We start from the raw sequence: 12,147 nt of genomic DNA on the forward strand, positions 1-12,147 counted from the left end.
ACCTTTCTTTATAAAGTTACATCATTTTATGCTTCTTTCTATTATCTATCCCATTTAATCATCAAAACCATGCCACAAGTTCATTTTTTTTCATTTTTATGCAAAAAAGTCCATAAGAGGAATCCAGTCAGCAATAAATGTAAAAATGTTTTCCCTCTAATCAAAGAAATCAATTTATCCATTTCAGTAAAATCTGTCAACTTCAACTATCCCTCCATAATGGGCAATGTCAAATCTGTGCATACAGTAATCTCACTGCTGTGATCATATGCTGAAATAATGTTTCATGGCTTTTTTCTAATTATTTATCCAATAAACTTAAAAGAAAAAAATTCTGGCTTTAGTTGAATGTTGACCTTTAAAATCATCTGTATCCAAGTAGTTATTGGGTCCATTTTTTTTTTAGCTTTTTTACCCATCCACCAAGCAGGATAAAATGTTCCTTCATCACGTTTCCAACATACATTTGAAGTGCCTTTCTACATTCTAAATAATTTCTCTGGCATTATGTATCAATGATTTTATAAAAATTCTCTTTGAGATCATAACACTGTGTAAATTTCAACTCTTTTAACCACCTCTGCATCCTTCTTCCAGTTTGGCAGCTTTTCTTGTGGTTGCCATGGCGAGAAAGTGCCTTTAACTTAAAATCCTTTAAGATATGTTTTTTTCCTCTTTTTAATTTCAAAAAGAAGACAACGAAATTATTTAATCTTCCCTGCTGTTTGGAATATCTTTCTTAGATTGTAAAGTACTTGAATTATGACGTAATTAAAAGGGTGAATTTTTTGCCATTCAAATGTCCATAAAAAGCCTGCAATTCAGGGCAAATTGTAAATCCCTTACCTCCCAAATTAGTCGACTCATAATTCACCACAAGAAACTAAATTGCTGCATGGTTTTTTTTGTTTTGTTTTTCCAGAGCACAAGTGGGTAATCCCCTGATTTCTCCTGCTTCCAGAGAAATTTTCTGTCACCAGAACCAACTCTTGGTTGGCAATTGAACCACTGTGCTGTCTCCACCTGCAGAGCTGCTCACAGAACTGTCTAATCAACCATAACATCTCACCCCAAAGCCCAGACTCCTTTCTTTCAAAGGTCTTCCTTATTCCTTACCCTCATTATTTGAAACTTGTGCCTTTTCCTCAGGATTGCTTAAGATGACGGATGCTGATTTGTCTATTATCACTTTCTTGGCTGGCTGTGACCCTTTATGATGTGCTATTTTGCCTAAAAGTAGTAGCCAAATAACACAAGAGTAAAATGAACAAGTCAGTAGCTCTATTAATCCTTGCTAAAGCCAAACAAGGCTACCATTGACAGGAAGTGGGAACAATCTGCAACCACTGTAAAGTGTTGTCAAACAAAGTAAGTAGCCAAATTATGTGACTGGAGAATGAACTATAATGCAGGAAACCTAGGGAAATCACTCACACTAAGATTAAGGATGCAGCAAAAGAGAATGCTCATACATTATTTCAGCTGTACATCAACAGAACAATTATGCTCTTAGATTTCTCTTTAATCTTGATGTAATGCCACTACTAATTATTTATTCAAATTCTAAAGTTATCTAATCAAACATTACTCCAGGTCATCCAGTTGGTTGAAAGGTCTTTTTAAAACCCTGAAGCAAATAGACCAAAATCAGCAACCTGGAGAAATGCACAAATATTCTAAATATTTAAACAAGATGATCCTGGCTCAGAGTCTGTTTAAAGAAATAGTTTTAAATGCTTTCCAGAAAGCCAGAAGGGTCAGAGCCAAAGAGAGGGCAGGACTGACAATTTCACTATATAAATATTTCACTATAGTCATTTCACTATATAAACATCATTAGGACCTAAAATATAAAGTATATGCTTCATAATGTTCCTTCCTGCATGAACTGATTTCTTTTTTGGATCTTCAATAACTTGGGATATGACAAAATTTGTTTATATCATCTAAGTGTTTCTTTTAGGACATTGTTCTCTCCAAGTTTACGGTATAATATGTTGGCATACCTAGATAAAATTTCTAAAAAAAAAAATTCCCCCAAAAGCAATTATGAGGAAACCAATACAATAAAGGAGTAATTTAAAGGTGTTTTTTTTACTATTCAATAATACACAACTTTACTAGAAATGGCAATGGCATCCACTAGAATTATAACTCTCTTGTTGAATTAAGATTTTTCATGAATGCTCTTTAAATACAATTTTTGAGTCACACTGTACACATTTGTCATATAATCTAACCTAAACTTTACTATAAATTTAATCTGCTAAGACTTGGTCTTGACAAATTTTTATTTCATATAGTGTTTTCGTTTTATGGTTTCCTCCTCTGGAACCTGCTCAGATAGTGATGCCAGACTGACTAATGCAATAATTCCCTTTTGTGAAGAAGACAATACTTTTCTTCCTTCAGTTTTTTTTTTAATACTTCACCTATTGTGGACCCCAGGTGCTTTCTGAGCATAGTTGTTTTCACATAGATGTTTTATTACTCAGTTAAGTAACATCTTCAGTGCCAGAAGGGAGGAGGGATTGCCTTGTTTATATACAGTAGCTTATCCTGTCAGTCGATGGAGGTTTTGTTTTCTCCTTGGTAGTTTCTTGATTAGGCTTGTTTATTAAAAGTATCATAGAGAAAGTATGCTAAATTTCTCCAGTTATTCAGAAACTTTACTCACCATCTCATATTAATGAAAGTTCAATGCTTTTCTTTTCTTACATATATTAAGACATATTGAAACTTCCTGTCTCCACTTTATATATTGTCCTTTTTCAATTTACTTTGTTCCAGATATGTTAGCCTTGCATCACTCAAAATTCCTAGTTGGTGTGGTTGATAGAATGATTACAGCAAAGTATTATTACCCCACACTGTAATTTTATATGGTCAATGGACCACTGAAAACCATGTACTTACTTATTTTATTTTGTAATACAATGGAGGCTGAGATTAGTTTGGCTTTGTCCACAGCTGGTGGGAAAGAAATAAGGGATTTTGATGGGCTTTTTTTCCGGTCTTTCTTCCTCTTTGCTATCTGCTGCTCTTGCCAAGCTTTGGGAGAAATACTAAACAAAAAGGCTTCATAGGATAAATACATCTTCAAAAGGTCTTCAGTGTTTGCAATTTCACTGCACGTGTCAAAAGAGAGCAAGGGATACAAGAAGCAAGTCCTCAGATGTTACAGATGTACAATGCCTAACAGACATTTAAAAATACCTCAAAAAGCTGAGAAAAGCATTTCCCCTGAATTAAAGTATATGGCTTTATAATCATTCTTATTAGCACTGGAGCTACAGTGCTATGTCTGGTCAACAAGGTTTTTCAAAATTACTTTAATTTGGGGAAGATTATTTCATCAAGAAACTTTCTGTCCTTTATCACAAACAGCTGTGAACTTGTTCAGAAATTTAAAAAAGAACAATGGTATATGCTTTATAAAAAGAATAGGAACCATTAACCTGGGCTTAATAAGGACATCTAGTCAATTTTCTATTTATTTTATAGTTCTAAAGACTCAGCTTTCTGAATCTCAGCTGTGCACTTAGTTGTCCATGGTATAAATAATGTACATTATGATTACTACATTATTTTAAAGATGTTGAGCTGGATCACTTGGTGCCTTTCTGTATGCCAGATGTATAAAGACCCTTGTACTTGAAATGCAACTTCACGGAGCAAGAAGATGCTGCATTGTGGAAAATATACTAAGAATCACATCATCAAGAATCCTTCCCATAAATTTCTCTCATAAAGCAACAAGAAAGAATTCACCTTTTAAGGGAGAACAGTTCATTCATTGCTGTCCTCAGTTCTGTTGTTACTTCCATTTTGTATTTTGCTTCTTGAGTTGCCCTAAAAAAAGTCTGCATGTTATTTTAATACAAGTTCTTCATATTTAAATAGAGAGCCAATCTGATGTAGTGGTTAAGGCACCAGGCTAGAAACTAGGAAACTGTGAGTTCTAGTATCATCTAAGGTATGAAGTCAGCTAGGTGACTTGGGCCAGTTGTCTCTCTCAGCCTTGGGATGCAGGCAATAGCAAACCACTTCCAAAACCTTGGCAAGAAAATTGCAGGGACTCCGGCAATTGCCAGGAGTCAACTCTTATAAGCACCCCTCTTCCAAATATTGAAATAGTTATTCAGATGCAATTTATACCTCTTAAACCAAGAAAAAAGTGGCATCTTTGTCTCTTCAATTTAGTAATAAGAGATGATAGTTGTATAAACTATTGGTAGTCCAGAAACTTAATAAGAAAATAATTCAAGGATAATTTTAAAGAAAACTTTAAAAAATAAAAAATAAGCAATCAAACCTATTTTTCATCAATGTGAAAACTAAAAAAAATTCTATGTGACATTCAGCAATTACTGTTATTATGTAAAAAATACTGAAAATGAAAAACACAATAAAAAAATTCCCTCGATGTAAACTCTTTTAACTAAAGGAAATTGTAAGGTAACTGAGTCCTAATATCAGCTTCTTCTTATAATAAGAAATTCTTTGGGAATCTTTGGAAACTCTTTCCCCATTCCTTTTGTGTGTGATAAGGTAGACAGTGAAATCTCATTTAGAAAAACAGTTTCTTTACTTGTAATAGAATTGTTTCTAAAACTGAATTAATTTATTGTTAGTTCCTATTAGCTGTTACCCCTTTAGCTGTTGGCAATGAGTGATTATGAAGTATTATGTCTGAAATCTAATAGCATAAATTAGAGAGATCCCAAATCTAGTAGGTAGTATTTACCTAATGGAAGATGATATTGTTGTTGTTGTTGTTGTTATGCCATTACACTACTCTGCAGTTCCGCTAAATTCATTAACTTCTTATTCAAGCAAGGACTTGAACAAAATTGGCCTAATCATGATGCTAGGGCAGTAGAGTCTCTTTTGGGATGACTCAGAGGGTATATGTGTGTGCAAGCCCATTGCAGTTCTGCAATGTAACTGATAGTAGCAATGATTGATGTGGGGACATCATAAATCCCACAGTTACCATTGCAGATATGATGGTTGTGGTAAAGATAGGTTTGAGATATCTTGGCAGGCTGGGCAGGAATGAATCTAGAGGTGAATAGAAGCTTATTTAAGGACCTGGGTTAGGGAAAAGTAAAACTCCTTATGCCAGTTGACCACTGCATAGAATGCATAGATGCAGTTTAGAAAACAGCTGTCTATGGGCTTTTACATATGTTTATTCATATTCTGTAATAGGAATATACAGTGCTTTTTTTGTAAAAGAAAAAGGTGCCGGAACTCACACATGTCATACAACCCGCCTTGCCTACCCTACAAGGTTCCATCCAAAAAAGGTGCCGGAACTCCATTCTGGGCGTTCTATGAGGAAAAAAAGCCCTGGGAATATACAGTTCCTGAATGTCTTATGTTTGGCTCCTTAAACTCCTGCAAAAGCTGCTGAATTACAATGTTTATAATCTGACATGGGCACCTTAATAATATTTATTTTTATTTATTATAAGCTAAATTAAATCAAACTTGTGACTGGTCTAACACACTGCTTTTTCTGGGACGTTAATATTTTAGGATGTGATCCCCCATGACACCATTCAAAAGCCAAGGATGATCAATTTACCTACAAAAAACCCTTCTACAACCTAAGAAACACATCTAGCACAGAGAAAAGGAAAGCACTTAGGTAGAAGAGAGAGTGTCCATTTCCTGCAATGCTTCTCTGAGGGCTTTTTACTTGGGAGAACAGAAGAGGGAACCAGACAATGAACCTTTGGAATCACACTCCAAATGTGGCTACTACAATCAGCTGTAGAGTTAAAAACATAATTGTAACTAACAATTTAAGGGCCTCTACAGAGCTCCTATCATTTGCTCTGAGAAACTCCTCAAATTCAAGGGTATCTTCTTCTAATTTTGCTTCAGCCATTCTGGCCCTCCTCTCTTCTCTTGCGGCCATCTTCTCCAGCTTTGCCATGGTGCGCTGTTTTATTTTAACAGAGTACTGGAGAAAGAAAACCATAGCAAAATGTTATGTATAAAAATTCTTAATGTACAGTAACTTGTCATCCCAAATCATCCCCTTGCACTTATCTGGCACTGAGCCTTTTGAAGAGAACTTGATGTTTTTTTAAGACTTAGATATTGATTACCTAAATCCTATATGCTTTTAAAATAGTCACTTGGATTTCATATGTGTGGGAGAGACAAGCCTGTCAAGCCATTGATCACTTTCCCCAAATTACTTCCCTGCAATCATTTCTCACATGTGTGTCACATTTCTCTGTTACAAAAAATATCAATACCATTTACCGCTACATGATAGATTCAGAAATGTGAGCTAGCATACAACTAGGTAAAGTAAAGTTTCCCCCGCACATGCGTGCTACTCGTTTCCGACTCTAGGGACCGGTGCTCATCTCCGTTTCAAAGCCAAAGAGCCTTGTCCGAGGACGTCTCCGTGGTCATGTGGCCGGCATGACTAGACGCCAAAGGCACACGGAGTGCTGTTAGCTTCCCACCGTAGTGGTCCCTATTTTTCTACTTGCATTTGTACGTGTTTTCGAACTGCTAGGTTGGCAGAAGCTGGGACGAGTAACAGGCACTCACTCTGCTACACGGCACTCGGGATTCGACCCACCAAACTGCCGACCTTCTGATCGACAGGCTCAGCGTCCTAACCCACTGAGCCACCGCGTCCCACTGAGCATACAACTACATATATTCTATTTTTAAAAAATTTTTATAAAATCTTGAAATTGCATTATTAACTGGCAGTCCATCATATCCGTTTCTTGATTCCGAAACTGGTAAAGGGGAATCATTAGTTCATTCACATCCCATTTAATGAAATCTTCCTACAAGTGTCAGGATTCTTTCTCCTATTCTCTTTGTATCAGCTGCAGCTACATAGCTTGTCTTCAAACTACTGTAGCTGTTCTTAAACAGCCCCATGATTATTTTCCTGTTTCAACTCTCCAAACTGGATCTTTTCGCCATATTTTCTTTTTGGTATTCTAGCAAAGTCCACTTTTCCTCATCAGTTGTTTCCCACTTCTCCCTCAGCCTAATAATTATGCCACAGCACAAGAGGCGTGTAAAATGGCACATATAAGTCCGTGCATGATAAAGCTGGTTTCAGGTAGTTTGTGCTGTAACTGAAATAATATATTGGAAGATAATTAGAGTGGGCAGAGAGACAATAGCAGGGTAAGATGGGAAGGGAAGGCTTTGCAAAGGTCTGGGGCCAATGAGCTATGTTCAGTTGGGAGCTGCTATATGTCCAAGTCAGCTTAATATATTTTAATAAAATGATATAGATTTGAAAATTTTCATACAGGGAGTCTTTGCTTAACAACCGGTCCTTTAATGACCAGTGAAAATTACAGTGAACTTCCAAAAAGAAACTTATGACCCAGTTCCAGAGTTCTGACAGACACATACCCCCACGGTCATGTGATTGTATTTTGGGTGCTTGGAAACCAGGTTGCATTTACGGCTGTTTGCAGTGTCCTGTGGTTTCATGATTGTGATTTTTGGTGTTTTTTGCCAGTTTGGGGCCATTTTGGTTTCCAGCAAAAAGCCCTCTCATTGGATAAAATAGATTTGTTTAACGATTGCTCTGTTGCTTAACAACTAGAGCATCTGCTTAACGTCCACCCCAAAAAAGGTTGTAAAATTGGACCTGATCACTTAAGGATCTCCATGACATGATTATAATGAGGACCCAGATTGTTGGGGGCAATTAAGCTGACTTTGTAATAATGCCACTTGGGGGGTGTATGAAAGCCCTAATAAGCAGGCATATACATAGAATGAAGGCTACTGCTAAGCTTGTAAGCTGCCCTGAGTCTTCGGAGAAGGGCGGGATATAAATGGAATTAAAATAATAAAAATAAATAAATAAATAATTCTGGGTTCAATTATAGTCCTAAGTAAAGGACTATCAATATGAAAAATGCTATACTGATAGATATTTAATTTAACTTATTCAATTTAGACACTGCCCAACTCCAACCTAGTCTGATAGTGTACAATAAAGCCAACAACATGAAAACAGAATGCAAGAATGATAAAAAAGTAAAAGATCCAAATAACTACAGCCATACACAATTCAACAAGTGTTCCAACCAATCTAACCCAAGACCTAAGGGAACAGCCAAGTCTTGAAGGTTTTCAAGGATGCCTGCAGAAACATATACACACATACTATTTTTATAAAGTTTATGAAATCTGTTACCTCCAATAGAAATAGCTCCTTCTCTTCGCTGATGTAATCTGCTATAGACTGTTTGTCACTTTGACAACCTTTAAAAAAATAAATACAATTTTGTGATTTTTCCCCCTGCTATTCTGCAGCCCATATTTTGAAATAAAGTTATGTGTTATCAATGACTTAACACAAATAAATTGATATTTAAAAAATTGAAATATTAATTCTTTCTCCACATAATAAAATGAAATTGTATAATGTCAAACCAAAGGATAAGGAAACTATGTTAGAAATAAAGCCAAAACTAAGAATTCATTTAGTTAGTGAACCAACAGGAGTTTTACAGAATAGTTCAAGTAAACTACTTTGTAAAATGCCCATTTAGAGGATGACTATGTAAATGTATTCCACAAAAGCATGTTTTGAGGAACATGCCAGAGATGTGCCATCGTATTTCATGGTTCCCTGAAGACAACAAGAAAACAAATCTACCAAATAAGACCTTTTTTAAAAAAAAAATCTTCAGAATAGATTTCAGAGGGTCCCTGTTGATGTTTCAGCATAGCTGTATGAGGCTTGGGAAAATGTATTTAGAAGATACACCCCTTATACAGATAATTTTAAAGTGACTTCTTCTCACCCATATGGAATGAATGAGGGGTGAGAAAAAAACTCCAGAAAATAGTGTGACCTCATTACTGAGAATAACATGCAAGATCTGAAGGCATCAACCTAGTAGTAAGTTGAAAGGAACTCCCCATATTATATGATTCGAGGTTTCCAGAGTCTTTATATAATTAGAGGCTATGAAGAACAAAGAGGAAAAACTAGAAGTCTTAATGATAGTAAGCAGTAATTCTCAGTTTATGACCATTAGTTTAATGACTGTTGTTCATCACAGTGTCTCTGTGGTCACATGATCAAAATTCAGGCCCTTGGCAACCAGCACGTATTTTTAACAATTGCAGGGTCCGGGTGTCATATGATTATCATCCATAACTTTCCCAAGGACCCTGACAAGCAAAGCCAAAGTGGGAAGCTAGATTTCCTGTATGACCCTGCAAAAAAGGTTGCAAAATAGGGCATGACTCACTTAAGGACTGCCTAGCTTAGTGATGGAAGTTGTGGTCATGAGGCAATAAGGTAAGGACTACATCTACTAATACCTGGTGAGATAAAACTCATGTGTGAAATGCAAGGATTGGAAAGGTACCACTTACTCCAAAGACGAGGGCAGACAAAGGAGAGCAGGAGTGACATTAAACATGAAAGGTGTTCACACATTTTTGAGATCCAGGGACCAAGGCATAGGAATCCAGTTGAGGGCATTTGTGCAAGAATACCAGAAAGGGGAAACAACAATGATGTTATTGTGTATTAGAAACCACTAAGTTGGTCAGATGATCCTGAACCAATCACAGACATTTTAGAGAAAAGAGACAATAATGGGTTACTTCAAGTACTCACACATCTAGCAAAACATCAACTCAACCAAGACCGCAAAATCACAAAATCCCTCATACTCCTGCAGTCTATTATTTCTCTAAAATGTTTACTCACACTTTGCAAAAGCAAGAGCCCAATTCAGAGCAGGAACATCTTTTCCCATTGTTTCTGTTGTTTCTTGTTCAGTGACTTCTTCTAGTTTTCTCAAAGCCTTTCGACACCGGGCTCTTGATGAAATGGTGCTCCTTTCATATGCCTTCAAATTCTGTTTAGTTTTTCTAATCTAAAATTGAAACCCATGTTTATTTTCTAGTTTTTGAAAATGTATAATGCATTTCCTAACTGCCTTCCAAATTCACAATCTTCTAAAGGTTTATGCTGGTCTATGACCATAGTAAAGATTTGATTTTAATTTCCAAGGTGGCTTAACATTAAACATAATATTTAAACATAATAAAAGCATATCCAAATATTCTTAAAGCTCTACAAATCTTTTTTCAAAAGTCCACATATTTTGTCATCCCCAACTCTACATGCATGGGGATGGAGAATGGTATATCAAGAAAAGGAGTTTTTAAAGAAAATCAATTTAGGCAAGTGTTATTGATTCTGCAGGTTGTCCTTTATATTTTGAATGTATATTATAGTTCCATGAAATTTGAAAGTAAATTATTGGAATTCCAATTAAATGAGAATCTAAATGGTAGCCCAGAGAATTGGCCTGGGATGCATTTAATGTGTTTTCTTCATGTTCTCAAACTACAGTTGAATCTCCATATTTAGTTGTTACCAATAATTCACCGAAGAAGAAAGAGCAGAGAAGGAGCAAGATAAGAAGAAATGGAGGAGGAGACCCAAGACATTTGATTTGAGGAGCTCTATTAGCCACAATATATGCTACTTTTTTATTTGACTCCAAAGAAACTGTCTTTTCTCTTTTGATTATCCAAAATAAATCTTTAAGACATACAGAAAGTTCTAGTTTGTATTTATGATTATTTGTATTACTGTTATTACTGTCTTATTTTAAATGGTTGATTTTTCACTGTGTAAATTATTTTTGATTAATAGATATTCTGCCTATAACATGGTTAAAGATGAGGTGGTATAAAGCTCCATGAAGAAATAATATTCTTGACTGAGATGCGAAACTTTATTCTCTATTATCCCACTCCCTAATTGTTACCAATTACCCCCAAAGAAAAACCTTTCTGTGCCCTGAAAATTTGATTTGATTCTGCTGGCAGATAATAACTTTAATCAGTAATACGCCGGCCAACATAAGTCAAAACATTGATTTGAGCAGGGTTGCGGAAAAGCACTGTAATTTATGAGTCTACAGTATAGGCAGATAAATCTTTAAAAAAATGTATTACAAATGAGGAGGAGGAGGAAAGTTGGCCAGAAACAATTATCCCAAAAACAAACAGTGGGAACTTAATGCTCAGCCTTCCCACTTAATTGCAATAACCAATTGCAATATTTATCTAGAAGGCCATTTGTGATGGCTATATGTGCAAGAAAGCCATTTTTTCTTAGTCTAGAGGTGAATAATAAGCAACTGTCTGATTTGCCACCAGTTAAGATTTCAGAAGTATACAAATTAACGAAGCACCTAAAGTCCTAAATAATATTCAGGATAGCATTTAATATCTTCCGAACAGAAAAAAAAGTTCTTTCTGATGCTGGGGAACTATATTGAGAGATTGCTTTGTACACTAAACCCAAAGATTTGATCATAATTATCCTGTTTTTTTAAAAATGTCAGGAAAAATGATCTGGTTAACTACTATCTTTTCAGCCTAATAAACAGTAAGATTTGTATTTAAACTGAAAGTGGTGAGACCAGCGGTGTGTGTATGTGTGTGGGGGGTATGTTTGAATTTAAGTTTGATCCATTTAAATCAGTGCTTTTCCTTCTAATGAAAAGTATACTCAAGCAGCTGTAGTGGATTTTAAGCAGACTTTTGACTGCTGATCTAACATAAGGAAACCATTAGAATAAAATAACTTGTTATAAAGTGTAGATTTAGTGTAATATACTTGACAATTCATCTTTCTGATAGCTATCTCCAGATATCGTAACTGGAACTATAACCATGATTAGTATTATTCCTTACTAGTAAGAAGCCATGACGAGACTGCCCTTACCTTTTTTTCTGGGTAAAACAAACTATGATTCAATGGATATGTGAAACTAATCCAAAGAGACCAAGTAGGCAGTCGCTGACCAGTAGAATACTTACAATTTCTTTCTCTGTGCATTCAATATCTCTGTAAAGGTAGATTTCAGTGTTCATCTTTTCATAAGGATTTTTTTGCCTGTATTCTTCTGACAGAAAACATTGAAGAAAAATATTTTAGCACAGCACTAAGATCAGGTAACAACACTTTTGTATTACAAGCTTAGAATGTGCAACAGGGAAGTATGGCATCTCAAGAACACATCAAACAGGTTTTTTCCAGATGGCTACGCATGTTAGTCTTACAGCAAAAACAGCAGAGGGTCTTTTTTCAGC

General features: G+C 35.6%; 1 protein-coding gene across 1 annotated transcript in view; it reads right to left on the reverse strand.

The window, feature by feature from the left end:
- Nucleotides 1-11,928, reverse strand: part of CCDC38 (coiled-coil domain containing 38) — a gene marked incomplete at both ends in the record, with an annotated part of 36,747 nt that extends 24,819 nt beyond the window's left edge. Inside the window, 6 exons of the mRNA XM_081330631.1 lie at nucleotides 2,936-3,128; nucleotides 3,772-3,852; nucleotides 5,811-5,974; nucleotides 8,210-8,277; nucleotides 9,743-9,911; nucleotides 11,875-11,928. Of these exons, the coding sequence (XP_081186757.1) occupies nucleotides 2,936-3,128; nucleotides 3,772-3,852; nucleotides 5,811-5,974; nucleotides 8,210-8,277; nucleotides 9,743-9,911; nucleotides 11,875-11,928 (729 nt within the window). The remainder of the gene's footprint in view (nucleotides 1-2,935; nucleotides 3,129-3,771; nucleotides 3,853-5,810; nucleotides 5,975-8,209; nucleotides 8,278-9,742; nucleotides 9,912-11,874) is intronic.
- Between the last annotated feature and the right edge of the window lie 219 nt (nucleotides 11,929-12,147).

This window comes from Vipera berus (assembly GCF_964194415.1).
Source record: "Vipera berus genome assembly, chromosome: 6".
NCBI classification, from domain to species: domain Eukaryota; kingdom Metazoa; phylum Chordata; class Lepidosauria; order Squamata; family Viperidae; genus Vipera; species Vipera berus.